The 18,443-nt window shown below is 39.1% G+C and overlaps 2 protein-coding genes and 1 long non-coding RNA gene across 3 annotated transcripts; 1 reads left to right on the forward strand and 2 right to left on the reverse strand.

The window, feature by feature from the left end:
- Positions 1-1,920: 1,920 nt before the first annotated feature.
- LOC115954200 lies at positions 1,921-4,394 on the forward strand. Its single transcript, XR_004083846.1, has 3 exons — positions 1,921-2,116; positions 3,050-3,123; positions 4,059-4,394. It is a non-coding gene; the product is annotated as an uncharacterized LOC115954200 (long non-coding RNA).
- A 2,647-nt stretch (positions 4,395-7,041) lies between these two features.
- On the reverse strand, positions 7,042-7,515 carry LOC115953245. The gene has a single exon (XM_031070827.1). The coding sequence runs from the start codon at positions 7,513-7,515 to the stop codon at positions 7,042-7,044; it is 474 nt and encodes a 157-aa protein (XP_030926687.1).
- A 4,160-nt stretch (positions 7,516-11,675) lies between these two features.
- LOC115953246 lies at positions 11,676-15,547 on the reverse strand. The gene is made up of 5 exons (XM_031070828.1): positions 15,265-15,547; positions 14,771-15,018; positions 13,654-14,647; positions 13,032-13,574; positions 11,676-12,847 (listed from the first exon to the last, which is right to left on the reverse strand). The coding sequence occupies exons 1-5, from the start codon at positions 15,545-15,547 to the stop codon at positions 11,676-11,678; spliced, it is 3,240 nt and encodes a 1,079-aa protein (XP_030926688.1).
- Positions 15,548-18,443: the final 2,896 nt, after the last annotated feature.

Consider the following 18,443-nt stretch of genomic DNA (forward strand, 5'->3'; position numbering starts at 1 on the left):
TTTGTACCCTTTCGATGATGAAGATTGTACGAGGGACATACTTCTTTCCTTAGGTAAAATTTGAGATTAGGTCTCCACCTATCTGATGATAAAAATTGAACCGAGGACAGGTTTCTGTCCTTAAGATAATTTAGTGCAAAGTTTCCACCTATCTGGTGATGAAAATCAAACCGGGGATAGGTTTCTGTCCTTTGGATAATTTAGTGCCAGGTTTCCACCTGTCCGATAATGAAAATCGAACCGAGGACAGGTTTCTGTTCTTTGGATGATTTAGTGCAAGGTTTCCACTTGTCCAATGACGAAAATCGAACCGGGGACAGGTTTCTATCTTTAGGATAGTTTAAAATTGGGTTTTCTCTGCATTTGTTAGCTAGGGTTAGTGAGTTAACAGTAATGGAACCAGGAATGTGGGCATATCTATATGAATAAACATCGCCCTATTCATGTGCACCAACGACTCAATGATAAAACTTCTTTAGATTATGGACGTTCCATGGCCAAGGAAACGGTCTCTCGTCTAAGTCCTCTAAATAGTATGCTCTCGCGCCTGCAATGACAGTAACTCTATAAAGCCCTTCCCAGGTGGGGGCTAACTTTCCCGCATTAGTGTCTTGCATATTTCCTACTGCTTTCCACAACACTAAGTCTCCAGTGCCGAATTCCCGTGTCTTCACATCCCAGTTATAATGCCGGGCAAGCTTCTACTGATACTCGGCTAGCTATGTAGTTGCTGACTCTCAGCATTTTTCTAACAAATCTAAATGTTTCGCCATCAATTCGTCATTTTGGGTAGGGGCAAATCTTGTAACCGGTGCACTCTCAGATGGTATGATGGCCTCCGCCCCATATGTTAGGGAGAATGGAGTTTCTCCCATGGACCTTCTAGGGGTTGTTCGATATGCCCATAGAACATTTGGCAGCTTCTTGGCCCATTTGCCCTTCATACCTTCCAATCTTTTCTTCAACCTGTTGCTTTGAGGGTAGGCCGGAGTGGAATATTTGTTCTTGATGCCAAGATCACTGCAAAACTCATGAAAGGCTCTATTATCAAACTGTAGCCCATTATCAGCTACTAGAGAGTCCGGCACCCCAAATCTCATAACTATGTTTCTCCACACAAATTTTTTAACATCTATATCCCAAATATTAGCCAATGCCTTAGCCTCCGCCCATTTGGTGAAGTAATCCACAGCTACTAGAACAAACTTCCGATTGCCTTTAGCCTGGGGAAATGGGTCGAGAATGTCTAGCCCCCACTATGCAAAGGGCCAGGGGTTGTTGACCGAATTTAGATAACCTGCTGGTTGGTGGATCAATGGGGCATGCTTTTGGCACTGTTCACACTTCTGCACGTATTCAGTAGCATCATTTTGCATTTGTGGCCACCAAAACCCCTAGGTCATCGCTCGGTGTGCCAATGAACGTCCCCCTATGTGACTGTCGCACACCCTTTCATGTAGTTCAGCCAAGAGCTCATTAACTTTCTTGAGACGCAAGCATAAAAGATATGGCCCCCCAAAAGACCCCCGGTGTAGTTTGCGGTCTGCTGATAACAAATATCGAGTGGCTACATATAACACCCCAACCTAATTGCATAATTAATTTTATGGATTTATATGCATGTTATTATCTTAATTACTTTTAAGTACATGAAACTTTGATTTTATGATATTATAAAACATATATGCTCTTTTAATGTTATGGATAGAAATTTATAAAGGTAAGGATATATATATATATATATATATATATATGCAAAGTTATATTATTCTTAAGGCCTTTCTAAAAATATAAGCTTATAAGGGGTGGAAAGTATAAATGTTAAAAGTTGAAAAGGTGGGTCATGATTTTTCTCTCTTTAGCATTACATGTATTCCACCCCAAGTCCACTCTCCTTATCTTCTTTTGCTACCACAAAAGTCTTCTCCCTTATCTTTTCTTTTGTTAAACTAGAAAGTTCAGCCCCTCTTTCTCTACTCCTCTTTCCTTGTTCTTGTTCCTTCTCTCTTTGCTTTTACATGGCAACACCTCTCCCTCACTCTCTCACTGAAAATCATAGACATCTCTCTAAAGAATAAATTAAACGAATAGCTCTAAGGTTTCAGCTAGTTTGTGGGTAAGTAATCAAAACCTCATTTGATTTTGGGTATGTTGATAGTATAATTGTTTTGTTTATTTTTCCTTCTTTATTCTTTAATCTGATTTTAGAAGCTGAACTTGTGATTCTGTTTTAGTAACTTGAAAGTGTGATGATGTTGTGGCCTATTGAATACTTATTAACATATTTTAATATGTATAGTATGGGTATAAAAATACCCAAATAAAATGAAGGCATATTGCTATTAGTTGATGATTTTGTAAGAATATATGCTGAATCTGTCACTGTGACAGATTTGATGTCTACAACAAGAAAATTCTGTATTAAATCATATTTTGTGAATTAGGATGCTAGGAGTAGTTTTTATGAATTCTAAGACACACATGGTTGTTATGGAAATTGTCTCACAGAATTTGGATGAACATAAAAATAATGGTTTAATTTTTAAGTTGCAAGAAATTCTGTCAGGACAGATTTGAGTATGCTGTCTTGTGTGATTTTTAGTAAATCATGGTTTTATGGTTTGACTCCGAAATTTTTATGGTATATACTAGACATATAGGAGAGTAGTTCTGTACATTTTCATGACATTTGGATGTGTATGGATGGCCCATTTGTATTTTACAAATGGGTCATACACTATTGAAATGAGCAGTGAACAACATATGCTACACCTAACTTTGTGGATTTAATTCTCAAGTTAGGGTGAATGTTTTAAGCTATAATTTGATATGCTCATCCTTTGGTATGTTTGGATAATATATAAATTTTATGCCTTGGTTTTTTATGGTTTGGGTGCATAATGTATTTGATGATTGTATCATGTGCTTTGGGGAACTTTATGTGATGGGAATTAAGATTTTCTTGATTTTGAGAGTTAGATTGTGATTGAGGTATAAGTTTATATATTTAGGAAGTGTTGTTAGTAATAGGTTTCGATTTTTTGTTTAGGTGACGAGAACGAGAACATGGACACGGACACTTGAGTTGCTTTTGTACAACTCTCTCACGTCTACTATTTTCAAGTAAGGGATTTGTGACTTGTACTTTTGATAAGAATAAAGATTACTTCGAAAAGTATTATGCATTAAAGTTTTTAATTAGAGATATTACATATAAACATGATTTAAGTAAAATATATGTTCGTGAGTTGTTCAATCTTATATATATATATATATATATATGATAATTTTAGTATATTGATGCTAGTACTTATATTACGAACATAATATTTAAGTACGAAGTGGATATGCTACTCTTATGAGATAATTATGTAAAATAATAGTTATCAGAAAAATATAGTTTTCGGGTTATTCTATTATTATGTTCTGAATTTAGCTAGTAAGAGTTATAGTACTGACATTTCCATTGAGATTCTGATTGGCCATTAAAAATGGGACTGGCTTTACTGTACCCGCCCTTATTGGTAACAGCCAACTTGTGAAGGATGTCAACTTACCCCTATTGTTGAAAATATGTATTATGATATGATTCCGAAATTACCTATTATTATGGGGAATGCTAGATGCCTGGCACTCTGTGCTGGAAGCCTCCCAAAGTTATGATAGACTTACAATTGGATTAACTAATATGTATTATCAATGCGTTATTAAGCTATTTCGAAATTATAAGAAAAGTATGATGATAAGAAATGTATGTTGAATGTGTTATAAGTCTGATGAGAAGTTTATGATTAAGTATTTTATGTTCTATTCAAAGATAAAATTACTGAATCATGTTGAAGTTCCCTATGATGTCCTTTTATAATTATATGGAAGGAAGATGAAGTATTTTTTATCTGAATGTTCATAAGTTATTTTAAGAACAATATGAACAGTATGAAGGCTATTTTATCAAAACTAGCATATCCATAAAATATTTTATTGACATGCATTCTTATTAAAGGCCCATGGAGCTTAAAATCTTACTGGACTTCGCAGCTCACCCTATTATATTTCAGTGCACAGGTTCTTCCTGGAAGCAGTAAGAGTATTAAAGGTGGCAAGGATTCTGTGATTCTCATTTGTTAAAACGTAAAGTTTTTTTTTTTTGTTGTTTTATAGTAGTTTAGCTCTTTTGTTGTATAGGAGGAATCAAGATGTACTTGATCCTTGAGCACAGATGTAATTCAGTACCTTAGCTTGTTTTGAACTCTAGTTGTATGTCTTTGGGGTTAGGTTTGTAATAAGAGTTTTGCTAAACGTTTAGTTATGTAATATTTACACGGATACCTTAAGTTTCAACCAGGTGGCAATTTTCCAAGTTCAAAGGAAATGAAATTTTAGGGTTTTCATCATATTTGTATATTTTGGCTTTTATGCAAGAAAATAAGCAGGAATTCAAGAAACAATTCTTGATAAGTACCTTCAGTTTAGGTTGGTTTGTGTTAGTATTGAGGTAAACTTGATGTTAACATTTCGATCATACTCTAAACTCTGAAATACAGGTTTGGGTCGTAATACTATCTGTCATACCTTGCTAGCCTCTTTTTCATTATCTAATACTCGGTCCTCAGCTAAAAAGTCAACAATTGGGTCCATCCAACATGGCTCAAACATTGCTACCATCGAGACACCTACTGCCGCATTAATACTTGGTTTCGCTACGAGCTCTACCTTAATTATCCGAGTTACCTCTTCTACCATTGATGACACCAATGTAGCCAGAGAGTCTGCATGTCGATTTTGCCATCAGGCCACTTGGACCACCTTTGCCTTTAGGAACTGATTCATAACTTGCCTTACCACTCGCAAGTTCTCCTTCATTCGAGAATCTTGGGCTTCAAAACTGCCCTGCAACTGACTAACCACCAATCGGGAATCCGAGTAAATCTCAACTTCTTATGCCCCCATATCCAAAACGACTTTCAATCCGGCAAGCAAGGCTTCATACTCAACTTTGTTGTTAGAGGCCCTAAACCCTAACCTGAAAGAATATTCCAACCTTATCCCTTTTGGAGTGATGATAACAATCTCGGCCCCAACCCCTATTGCATTAGACGCGCCATCCAAAAATACCTTCCACGGGTGAACATCTACATGACAAACCACTTCCATCTCTTTCTTTGGGAAAAATTCTGCAATAAAATCGGCAAGGACCTAGCCCTTCACAGAACTTCTTGGCCTATACCTTATGTCAAAAGAACCAAGCTGAGTCCCATTTAGCTATTCAGCCCGTTAAATCAGATCTTTTGAACAAAGACTGCAAAGGATATTCAGTCAAAGCATAGACAGTGTGGGCCTAGAAATAGTGGGGCAGCTTCCTTGTAGTGTGTACTAGGGCTAATACCAGCTTCTCCAGGGGCAAGTACCTCGTCTCGGCATCAACCAGAGTCTTGCTAACATAGTATACTGGTTGTTGCACTCCTTGATCCTTTAGAAGCACGACACTCACAACATGCTCTGACACCGAGAGATACATGAATAAATCTGCCCCGGGCATTAAGGCTGTCAACATAGGTGTCTGCATCAAATACTCCTACAAGTCCTGAAAGGCCTTTTCACACTCCTCACTTCACTGGAATCCCTTCCACTTCTTCAAAAGCTGATAAAATGGGCGGCAACAGTCAGCAAACTTGGAAATAAACTGGTTAAGGGCAATTACCATGCCAGTCAGCACTTGAGCTTCCTTCGAATTACTCGGTGGCTTGAGGTGCTTCACGGCTTCAATATGATCAAGGTAGACTTCTATTCCTCGGTTAGTGATCAAATACCCTAGGAATTTGCCAGCCCTTACTCCGAAAGCGCACTTGTCTGCATTAAGGCGCAACTTATGTTGCCGAAGTACTTCGAACACCCCTCTGAGATCTTCAATATGCTGCACCTCCTATTTGCTTTTTACCACCATATCGTCAATATACACCTCTACCGTTCGCCCGATCTTATCTCAAAACATTCTTATTATTATCCACTGATAAGTGGCTCCAGCATTCTTTAACCCGAATGGCATCACGGTATAGTGGTAGTTAGCATTAGGGGAGATAAATGCCGTTTTTTTCCTGATCTTTGGCAACTATGGCAATTTGATGATAACCCTAAAAGGTGTCCAAAAAACTCATCCTTAGGTGCCCATAGGTGGCATCCACTAATTGATCGATCTTTGGCATGAGAAATGGGTCCTTTGGGCAAGCTCAATTCAAATCAGTGAAATCTACGCAAACTCTCCATTTGCCGTTCTTTTTTTTCACCACCACGATATTCGCAAGCCACTTCGAAAAGAAAATTTCCTTTATCGCCCTGGCCTCTTTTAACCTCTTGAACTCTTGCCTAGCAATTTCGACGTGTTCCTTAGTCGACCTCCTCGACTTTTGCTTCTTGGAAGGGAACAATGGGTCCATATTAAGCTTGTGGACTATGAACTCGGGGTCCACCCCGGGCACCTCATATGGGTTCCAAGCAAATACGTCTATATTTTGAACAAGAAATAACAATACCCCTACCTTATCCTCACCCTTCATACTTGCCCCTATTTGGCAATACCTGTTAACATCCGGTAATATCTTTACTCTGATCAATTCCTCGACACAACTAGCCCTCATTCCTTCTTGGGGCTCATGTATTTGCTATAAAGGGACCTCCTCAGATGGTTCCTTTTGTTTGATCTCCCAGTTAACTGTGGCCACTAAGCACTGTCTAGCCACTTGCTAGCTTTCCCTCACTATAGCAATGCCTTGCTTGATGCGAAATTTGACCTTTACATGCAGGGTGGATGGGACTGCTCCCATCACATGAATCCACGACCTTTCTAGAATTGTCGTATACGAAGAAAACAAAGCGACCACTATAAATGTCACCATTACTTCCTTACCTTCCATATTCACGAGAAGCGAGATCTGTCCTTCCAGAATCACCATCCGTCCATCAAAACCAACCAAGGGTGTATTCTACTTTGAGAAATGTTCGTTCTTTAGTCCAAGCCCTTTGAACAGGTCGGGGTACATCACTTCAGCACCACTCCCCTGATCCATCAATACCCTTTTTACCATAAAACCATTTTATTCGGGCTGCCACCACCAAAGCATTGTCGTGCAGCTGAATCGTTCCTTCGAGATCATTGTTGTTGAAAGTAATTGGTTCCCAAGTGAACCTCAACTTCTTCTTAAAGGGCTGTTCGCTCGAGCAATATCCTGCTGGCACCACGACCAGTACCACTTTCCTTTTAGTTACCGTAGTACCCCTCGAGGTTGCATGGATGACCTCAATCACTCCCAATGGGGATGGGAGAAAGTTCCCCCTTTGTCGAGTACGCTGCCCGGTATCTTGATTTCCCGAATCCACCACAAAATCCTTTAAATACCCTGCCTTCACCAACTGCCCTAGATGATCTTTTAACACCCTGCATTGCTCGGTGATATGCCCTTTATCCTTGTGGTAAGTACAGTACAAGTTCTGGTTTCTTCTCGACGGGTCACCCCACATCTTGTTTGGCCACCAAAAGTATGGCTCGTTCTTGATTCAATCCATGATCCTATGCATTGGCTCCTTGAACGTTACATTCACTTCCCCCACCTGTGCTCCCGATTCTTGAATCCTTCACTCCTTCCAGGGCTTTAACTAAAAATCGCCTTGCCGAGGATGGCTTATGGCCGATCATCCTTTAGCTGCTTATTCTCCTCAATGCGCCTCATGAGCTACCTCATGTCTTCGGGAGGCTTCCTTGTCAATGACTCTCGTAACTCGGAATCCTCGGGCAACCCCAATCTAAAAGTGTTTGCTGTGATTTTCTCATTGCCCCCACCGATCTCATTGTAATGTTCCCAGTACCAATTTGTGTAGTTGCGAAGGGTTTCCCGACCTTTATTTTCATGGATAACAACGCGTCTATTGGTTGCGGCACCCGGCTACAGGTCATAAATCGGACACTGAATTCTTGGATCAACTTGGCAAAACTGTGAATAGAGCCTTTCCTTAACCCATTGAACCACCTCAAAGCAGTGAGACTCAAAGGAAATACCTTACACATTAACGCATCATTGTGAGTGTGTAAAGATATCATCTGGATATAATGGCTGACGTGCTTTACCAGGTTCGTTTTCCCATCGTAAGAGTTGAATGGTGGGCATGCAAATCTGCTCGGCATTGGGGCCTATTCAATGTCCTCTGAGAATGGCGAATAAGCAGCTCTACGTAACGCTCAGCTCATAGCATCCATGGCGGCATTCCGAGACCGTCGCTCTTTTGGGGAATCCGAGTCCCGATCTGCATACTCCCGTGAACGTGAACAATCCCGATGTCAATGGGAATCAGACTCATGGGACCCGACTCCATAGCGACCTCCCATGCTAATGGACCCCTCCTCATGGTCGTCACGATCTCTCCTCTGACGCCTACCTCTTGCTTGTAACTCCAAATCTCTTACCAACCTACGTAAATGCTCAAGTTCCTCGTCCTTCTCATCGAAATGCCCGTGCCCTGAAGCGCGCGATATTGTCCGGTGAGTTTGATATGACCCTTCTCCAAGGCTGGACTGCTCTTCTTCCCGCTCACGATCCCTATCTTCATGCCTGTTTTACCTTCTTTCTCGCCAAGTAGATCCCCAAGAAGATCTCCCAAAACCATTTTCAGTATAACTCCCTGACCGTCCTTTAGATATTTCCCCTGCACGAGTCTCGGCAGAACCACAGTTACGTAGGAGATTCCCACAGGCGGCGCCAATTGTGCGTGCCCAAAATATGGTTCTTGGGCTCACAATCTATTTGTGTTGTGGGTTTTGGGTTTCCTACTATGGGTAGTCCTTTGCTTGGAGACCCAGTCGCTCACCCTTGTTTTTGCAAGCCTTTCCCCTCCTTTCTCACAAAGTCGCTCCCACTCCTCTGAAGGAGTCACTCTTCTCTCCCTGTCCTCTTCTTAGAATTTCCAACCCCCTAACTTCTTATCCTAGTCTCTTATTTATAGCGTGAGGTCAGTGGGAGTGGCATGATTATTTCTGATTATAAGTGGAAATGGGGGTCCAATTCCATTATTTCTAAGTGGATGTTTCGTTGGGAGTGGTAGTAGTGGCATTGGAACCAATTCCCCACCTTCTAAAGGCTGTTCGGCAATGATATTCCCCAAGGCTATACCGGACAGCTGAGATATGGTACTCCCGAGCAATCACGTTCCCATTCGAGACGTAGTTGACCAAGCAAGGCCCAGATTACACCCCAAGGCACGTTTGGGCCAAGATTACAGGCCCAACGTGCCTTGGGTCAAGCATCGTGGCACGAGACCTGGGCCCATGGCTTAGCAGGCCTGGAGCCCTACCTCGTACAAGGGGTCGGGGCCAAGGATTGTACCATTGGGCCGGAGTCAAAGGCCCAAAGAGCTCGAGGATCCTGTACCGTACAAAAAGTATTTCCACATCAATTTTGCAAGTGTTGGGAATTTTAAACCAACCAAAAAAAAAAAGCATGGCCATGTACACGACACGAGTGACTTTGGATTTAAAATTATATTTGGGCATCATGATATAAATTGTAACTATACAATTTTCGCAGCTATCCAAGACTACTAGTAACATAATTTTGACCAAGTATTTAATAAAAAGTGTGAGGTGACAAATATGTTTGCAATATCTTGAATTTTTAAAATTTACAAGATTGGCAAGCTCTAAAACCTGTATTTTACTCAAGATTGGTATATCTTGTGTGCGGCCTGATCAGAACCTAAATTTTTTGACCTAACACAAAACAAATTGACCCGTAACCTGACTTATTTTTGCAAGTCAACCTGACTTGACTAGGCTAACCTGTAATTCAACCCATTTTTTAAAACTTTTTTTTAGGTAAAAAAATTAAATTAAACCAAGACATTATTGGTTTAATTGTTTGTTGTGAGCTTTACAGTACACAAGTCTAATTCAATTGGCAATATTATTATTATTATTATTATTTAAGAAAAACATCAATTTTGTTTTATATATATATATATATATAATATCGTTTAGATATAATGCTCTTAAGGAAACAATTGAGACATTTACATAATTACATGCAAATTAATTGAAAGATGAATGATTTAGGCATTCTATAATGAGTAAATATTTTTAGATATCAAATAACAAAGTATATGTCAAAATAATTTGGTTATAGTAGAGTTAAAACCATATATTTAAAATTATATAAATATATATATATATATATATATATATATATATATAAAAGGGGAAATTATTGTGTACTCCCAGAGTATTATAAATGCGTACTCCCTCCTCTCACATGAATGGTGGATCACACTAATTAAATTTATGATAGGACCCACTATTCATGTGAGAGAGATCCACCATTCATGTGAGAGGAGAGACTATGTATTTATGGTATTCCGGAAATATCTAATAATTTTCCATATATAAGAAACATTTGTAAGTGTGAAAAGAGTGAAGTCAAAGTATATCAATGAAATTAGCATAAATTATGGATGCTTAGACCTATTTTTTAACAATCATGTCTAAAATAAACAGCATTTCAAAATAAAATATGACATTTCCTAAAATGTGTGTTGCTTAATAATGATATGATATTCATAAAAGAGATTATGTATAAATAAGTAAACAATCAAACTTTAATGTATATTCTCAAATTGAAATAAAGTGCCAACCATAGTTGATATTAAATTATAAAATTAGTTTTCAGGATTGTAAATTTTTTATATGTTTTTATATATTCTTTGTCATATTAGTTATCCAATAAGACATTTGTAATTTTTATTTTTTTATGTTTTGAGATGTTGATATTGTATAGAAATAAAACTTGTATGTTTTTTTTAATTACCCTTTGTGCTATTTTGTTTTGATTAATAAAGTTGATATTTGTATAATTTTAAAATTACTGAACAAGTATTAATTTTTATAATTTTATAATATTGTACAATTTTATATAAATGCGTACAATATTATATACTTTGTACAAAATTGCAAACATATACAATATTATTGTATACATTTGTTTTTTTTTTTGAGAAATAATTATAATATGCTGCTAACCCAGTAGCTCGAACCCTTTCCTCCCTAGACTCCCATTGTATACATTTGTTTAATCTACCATGTAAATCTTATATGAATAGTGCAATGCAAATCAATAATTGTTTTTTCTTTAAAAAAAAATTTATATAGAATCCATAGTTTATTTATTTATTCTTTTGGAGGTAAATCACGACTTTCATGGATTAAACAGAAACAATAGAATTTTGAGGACAGCTCCCCTCGTATAACACATGTTTCAAACATTGAATATTTATTGCTAATAAAGTGTTCTAAATGATAGCTCAGGCCTTTTCCAGGGGCGGCTTAACCATTAGGCATTTAGGCTACTTAGTCTTTTTTTTTTTTTTTTTTTTTTTTTTTTGAGGGAAAGGTAAGAAAGTTTTATTTAAATAAGAGAAAGGTCCGACTGGAATACATCGACCAAGTCATTGGGTAGTTCTTCTACCCACACATCCAAATCAGCAGTTATAACCGCTCTTCTAGCGAGGGCGTGGGCAAGCTTATTACCCCCCCTCTATACATGCTTAAAGACTGAACTATGTAAATTAGAACAAAGGCCCCGAATTTCCTCAATTACATGTCCAAAAAGAGTCAAATTAGCACCCGGATTGTTGATGGCCTAGATAATTCGCAAGCTGTCACCTTCAAATTCAACCTGGAAGAGGCTTAACTCTTGGGCAAACAGGGCTGCACGGCTGCACGCCAAAGCTTCAGCAAGGTCCACCGAGTGAGGAAGTTTAATCTTCTGGCCGAGTGCTGCAATAATCTGTCCCGAGTGGTCACGGATTGCCACCCCAATACCAGCTGACCCTGAACCATCAAAAACTACAACATCGAAGTTTGCTTTGAAGAAACCGACCTGCGGAGGACACCAGCGCACCAAAGCCGATTTTCTAGGAGGTGGCTGAGGTTCATGGATCTCAAAAAATTCCAGTACCAACTCCTTTGCACACTTACAAATTTCATGAAAAGGCCATGTAGGTTGTTTCACCCTCAATTTATTCCTTCTCTGCCATAAACTCCATGCCACCGTTGAAAACCAAGCCACATGAAAGACTGAACCTCTCTCAAGCACCGCTTCAAACAAGTCCATAAAGCTTCTAAAATGCTTCTTATAATACTCAGCAAAACCAACCTCTGTTTTCCACACTGACTTAGCAAAATCACATAGCCATAATGCATGCATATTTGTCTCCTGATACTCATCACAGAGAGAGCAAGATTCATCCAAGGGAATCTGACGTTTATGCAGATTTTCTTTAGTGGGCAAAGAATCTTTGACTGCCCTCCACATGAAGTGTCTTATCTTATTGGGAGCCCGAATTCGCCATACACCTTTCCAAACCTTTGCCGAGTTGTCTGTAGAGGAAGAGGCTTGGACACTTGTCATAACCTCCGAAACCAGCATTTTATAAGCACTTCTAACAGAGTAATCCCCATTTGAGGTGAGAGGCCAGACATAAGTATCATTTTGGCAAAAGGGGCTAACATAAATTCTACTGATTTCCTCAGCTTCCCAAGGATAAAAGATAGTATTCAGCAGTTCCACATCCCAAGATTTTGAGTTCGGCAGAAAAAGGTCACTTACCCAGGTTACATGCAAATGACTTCTCGGAGATACAACCTTGCTAGTACTCAGATTTGGCACCCATCTTTGTTCCCAAATATTAATTGATCTTCCATCCCCTATCCGCCATACAGCCCCTTTCAAAATGACATCTCTGGCTTGGAGGATACTACGCCAAGCATAAGAGCTTCTAGATGAAATAGCCGCATCAAAAATGGTCCCACCTGAAAAAAAATTTAGCTTGAAACACCTTGTAAGCTAAAGAATCCTTATGGTGAAACAATCTCCAAACCTGCTTAGCCAGAAGGGCATTATTGAACAATTGCAAGTCTTTAAACCCCATTCCTCCGACTGATTTTGAAGTGCAAAGGGTACTCCATTTCACCCAATGGATTTTCCTAGCATCACCTTGTCCCCACCAAAATTTTTGGATCATGGCCTCAATATCCTTACATAAGCATCTTGGAAGCTTGAAAACATTCATGGAATAGGCCGGTATCGATTGAATGACTGCTTTGATCATTATTTCCTTGTCGGCTTGGGATAAGAGTTTTTCTTTCCAGCCTTGCATTCGTTTCCAAATGCGTTCCTTGATGTCTGTGAAGCACGCTTTCTTATTTCTCCCAACAAAGGAGGGAAGACCTAGGTACTTCTCATAATGATGAATTGCTGGCACTCCAAGGGCTTGTTGTATGGCAGCCCGAGCTGAGTCATCTGTGTTGTGGCTGAAAAATAAGGTGGTTTTATCCTTATTGATCATTTGACCCGACGCCACCTCATAAGCAGCCAGTAGCTCTTTAATCTTCTCACATTCTTCTAGAGTAGATCGACAGAATAATAAGCAGTCGTCTGCAAAGAAAAGATGTGTGAGCTTTGGACCACGTCTATAAATGGAAAAACCATGAATCTCCCCTGCATTTGCTGCTTGTTCAAGAATGGCATTTAGACCCTCTGCACAAAACAGAAATAGGAAGGGGGAAAGGGGAAAGGGGATCCCCTTGTCTAATGCCCCTCGATGGGTGGATCATACCCTTAGGCTCGCCATTCACTAGGATGGAGTAGGAGACTGTGGTGACGCATTCCATAATTAACGCAATCCAGGAAGTTGTAAAACCCATTTTAGTCATGATCTTCTTCAGAAAGGTCCATTCCACTCGATCGTACGCTTTACTCATGTCGAGCTTAAGTGCCATAAAACTCTTTTTCCCAAGGCGACTTGTTGTCATGTGATGTAAGGACTCAAAGGCTACCAACACATTATCTGTAATCATCCTGTTAGCAATAAAAGCACTTTGTGTTTCTGATATAATATTGTTCAATAGAGGTTTAAGCCTATTAGCTATCACCTTACTAATTATTTTATATATCACATTACACAAACTTATGGGTCGATATTCAGTTACTTTCACAGGATTTTTAACCTTGGGAATTAAAGTAATAAAGGTGTGGTTGATGGATTTCAAAATAGAACCAGAATTTAAACTAGATAGGACTGCCTGAGTGATATCCATACCTATGTCCGGCCAATAGGTTTGGAAGAAAAGCGGCGGCATCCCGTCTGGACCAGGAGCTTTTAGGGGGACCATGTCCTTTATTGCAATTTCCACCTCCTCTGCTGTGTAAGTCTTAACCAGCTTCTCATTCATCTCCTCTGACACCACTGCTTTAACCCCTTCTAGCACACGGTCCAAATGTTGTGGGTTTGAAGAGGTGAATAACTTGGTGTAATACTCTGTTAACACCCTAGAGACAACTTCCTCATCACCCTGCCAAACCCCGGACTCATCCTTCAATCCCTTAATGAAATTCCTCCTTTTCCGTTGAGTTGCTGAGCCGTGAAAGAATTTCGTATTTCGATCACCACTTTGAATCCATTTAACATGTGCTCTTTGCCGCCACATTTGTTCCTCACGATCCAGTAAAAGATTCAATTCTGTTTTCAGTTGCACCACCTCTTGCGGATTACCTCCATTCAACACATCTTCCTCTGCTTTCCAAAGCAACTCCTTTGTATTCTTTATCTCCTTTTTCACATTCCCGAAATGGGAACTACTTCACTTCTTAAGGCTCTTTTTGCACTTCTTAATTTTCCTTACAGCTTGATACATTGGCGAACCATCATGGTTTGAAGCCCACGCTCAAGCCACTGTATGGCCACACTCCAGATCAGTAAGCCAAATTGATTCAAACCTGAAAGGCTTTCGGCTCCACCGCTTCCTTTCCCCATCAGCATCAAGGCTCAACAATAAGGGTCGATGATCAGAGGTGAAGCAGGATAAGTGTTTTACTCTACCTGTGGGGAATTTGGCTAGCCAATCATAATTAGCTAAGCCCCAATCCAGTCGCTCCCAAATCCATTCCCCTCCCCTCTTCCTATGCCAGGTGAAAGCCGGACCTAAAAATCCCAAATCCACAAATTCACAAGCATCCATAGCCTCACGGAAAGCCTGCATCAAATTATGAGATCGTGGAACCCCTCCTTTCTTCTCCCTCACCTAAAGTAGCTCATTGAAGTCGCCGATGCATCACCACGGCAACCTCGGCTTTGAGCTGAGCAACTTTAGCATACTCCAACCTTCACATCGTCAACTAGTGTCGGGCTCACCATAGAAATCGGTCAGCCTTCATGCCTCCTCTGTACCTCCATTGACAATCGTATCTATGTGATAGTTTGAGAAACTATCTACCCAAATTGAAATCTCTGATCTCCATAACAGCGCCAAACCACCTCCCCTGTCTCTACTAGGGACAACGAACAAACCATCGAACTCCAACTCATACTTGATCTTCTTCATCTGTTCCAGATTAGACCACGTTTCAGATAAGAAGACAACCTTGGGACCTTGTGCTTGTACAATGTCGACAAGCTCTTGAACTGCTCGGCGGTTCCCAAGCCCCCGGCAGTTCCAGGCTAACGAACTCATTGGACTCGACGGGGCTGGTCTCCAGCCTCCGCCGATCTCTTTGTAACATCCACAACATGCTTCTTCTTCCTCCCGCCACTCTCTGCCTCATACTTAAAAGCTTCCTCTGCTCTTCTCTTTAGAGTCCCGTAGGATTTTATTCCATTTGGGTCATCTAGTGATTTCACCCAATTTGATTGATCCACAAAGGGATTTTGGGTTTTAAACTGGACCTGTTTATGCTCGTGACTAATCTGAGAACCTGCTTGAAAGGATGGACCATCAGGGCAAAAAGCAAGGCCCACTTGAGAAATGTTGTATTGACCCAAGCCCCTATTTGAAAGACTTTTCAACCCTTCATTCTCCACGTCATCAAATTTTTTCAAATCCGCATCTATGTCCTCTAATTGCGCCTGAAGTAATTCTCCATAACTGGTGATTCCCCGCTCCCTGTCCGTTACTGCATTCATGGGAGCATTTTCCGAAATTAACGAGGTTGCATTAACGCTGTCTTGGATTGGCGCATTTACTATAGAAGTTTGCCCCAGGTCAACTCTCCTCCCTGATGAACCGTCATGGTGTGGTTGTTGCCGATGGACCACTGAGATGTGCATTGGAATGGGACCCTTCTCCGCTTCTGTTTCCTTATCTTTCTCCCTGTTAGTATACTCCTCCTCTACTCCTTCCCCTTTTCCAATTCCGATCTCCTCAACGTCATATCCCTCCACCCGAATCACCGTCTTACGAAAAGGATTAGGTGTGGACGCTCGTATCCAAGAACCGAACTGCTGGTCACCTTCTTTAAGCTTTCCTCTGCTTTTAGTCCATAGAGGACACTCCCTATCATTGTGGGTAAGCCGACCACACCAGTAACAAATGTTAGGAAACCGTTCATATTTAAACCGTACCCAACCATCTTTTCCCCCGGCCAGAGATATCCTCCTTCCTCTACATAATGGTTGAAGGATATTAACGTTAATCCTTAACCGCATGAAGTTAAAACCTTCCTGACTTTCTTCATCAGAATCCGTCTCTTCAATGGTGCCCACCACTGATCCGATATCCTTGGCTATCCTGCGTGACATGCTACCAACCGGTAGGTCATGAATTTGAACCCAAAATCTCGTGCGATCAAACACAAGAGAGTTGATGGATTCGTTTTTCTCCATCACTCACAAGGGCGAACCTTGGTCTTTTTAGGTTACTTAGTCAATAGCTTAAGTTCTCCGAATTAATGAATGTTCCCTGTAATAACCAATAAAATATGTTACCTTCTTTCTTATGAGAATAAAATATGCTATCTATTAATTTTGTCTCAATTATAAAATAGACTTTCTAATTAAGGCCTTCTCTAGCAAAAAATAAAAAAAGATCTCTTCTATTGGCTAATAGAATGCATCATCTATTTGTGTCATGGTGTAAAAATATAATAATAGTAGTCAATTAGTATCAAACGTCATCCATGTTTTCCAGAAGTTATGATAATAGGCATTATCCATTTATTATATTATCAAGACTAATCTCATCAGTCATTATGAACAAGAGTCTCTGTCGAAGACTTGAAGTGTTGAACATGAACGGTTGAAATTGTTTTACGTGCATCTGAATAAAAGAAATCCCTTTCAGGCTAAAGGATTTAGATTTAACAAAATCAGATTTACTCCAAAAGAGAATTAATATACGAACAGTGGTATAAAAACAGCAACTTCAGTGACATTTCCTTTTACCTAAGTTTTCGATTAAAATTCTCTAAACGAGATCTTGGAACACTGTATGGTCTAACAAGTTTGTGTGTTTTTTCATTTTGTAAGATAAGACATTCAATATACAATTAGTATTGTTTACTATTTCTTTACAACATGGGACATGGTATCTTACAATTAGTATATAATAAAAATAATTTTGGAAATAGATGTCGGCAAAAATGATATTGTTCTGATCATAACAAGTTATATCATTATTTTTAAAATATTTTATGCCCCAAAATACTTTTTCGTTATTATTATTATTATTATTATTATTATTATTAGAGAAGTTCTGCCCCAAGATGTCAATAGTGATATATAAAAATAGAAACTAGAAAAAGAGATACTACATTCACAACATTTTTACAATATTTTCACAACAAATCACAGGTGGTTAGTTGTTGTTGGTTCAAATTTGAATCTAACACTAAGATTACTTTTTTACCCCAACAATAACAATTAGTAACAATCTGCCACTTAAAATTTATTGTGAAAATTATGTGAACATTTTATTTCTCAACTAGAAATTTCTGGAATGACATTTGCTTTGTCCCAAGTTTCTGATTAAAATATTCTAAATGAGATATTGACACGTACTATTTATTTAACCAGATCTTTCCTCAAAAAAAACAAAAAAAAATCTAATAGGATTGCGCAGCTTCCATTTTTCATTGAATTATGCTAGGACACAACCTTTGGCACAATTTTATGTCATAACTCGTCATATGGTGAGTTTTGATTGGTAAAAATATGTCCCAACATGGTTTATTAACATACTCTTACTAATCACAATTTATCATGTGACGAGTTATAGTAAAAAGTTGTCTATAGTATAATTCTTTTCCATTGGTACCTGCTCATAGTCATGTCATATGCTAGTGCTTATTCATTGCGTAGACAAATTCAGAGAGAGAGAGAGAGAGAGATTATGTAAACAAATTTCCAATACTATAATATTGGAGTTCTTGAGAGATTTACGCTATAATATTGTCTGATGATGCACAAAGTCAAAATATTCCCTATCATTGTCTAACCAGATTTTGTGGCCTTTTCCAAGATTAGAAAAAGAGTAACATTATATACTCATAGTGGTATAAAAAGTTAAAACAACTAATACAAGTATACAACGTCATAAAAAATAAAAAATAAAAACTCATTGCTGAGGGAGAAGA

Source organism: Quercus lobata, chromosome 7 (assembly GCF_001633185.2).
Source record: "Quercus lobata isolate SW786 chromosome 7, ValleyOak3.0 Primary Assembly, whole genome shotgun sequence".
In the NCBI taxonomy this organism is placed as follows: Eukaryota; Viridiplantae; Streptophyta; class Magnoliopsida; order Fagales; family Fagaceae; genus Quercus; species Quercus lobata.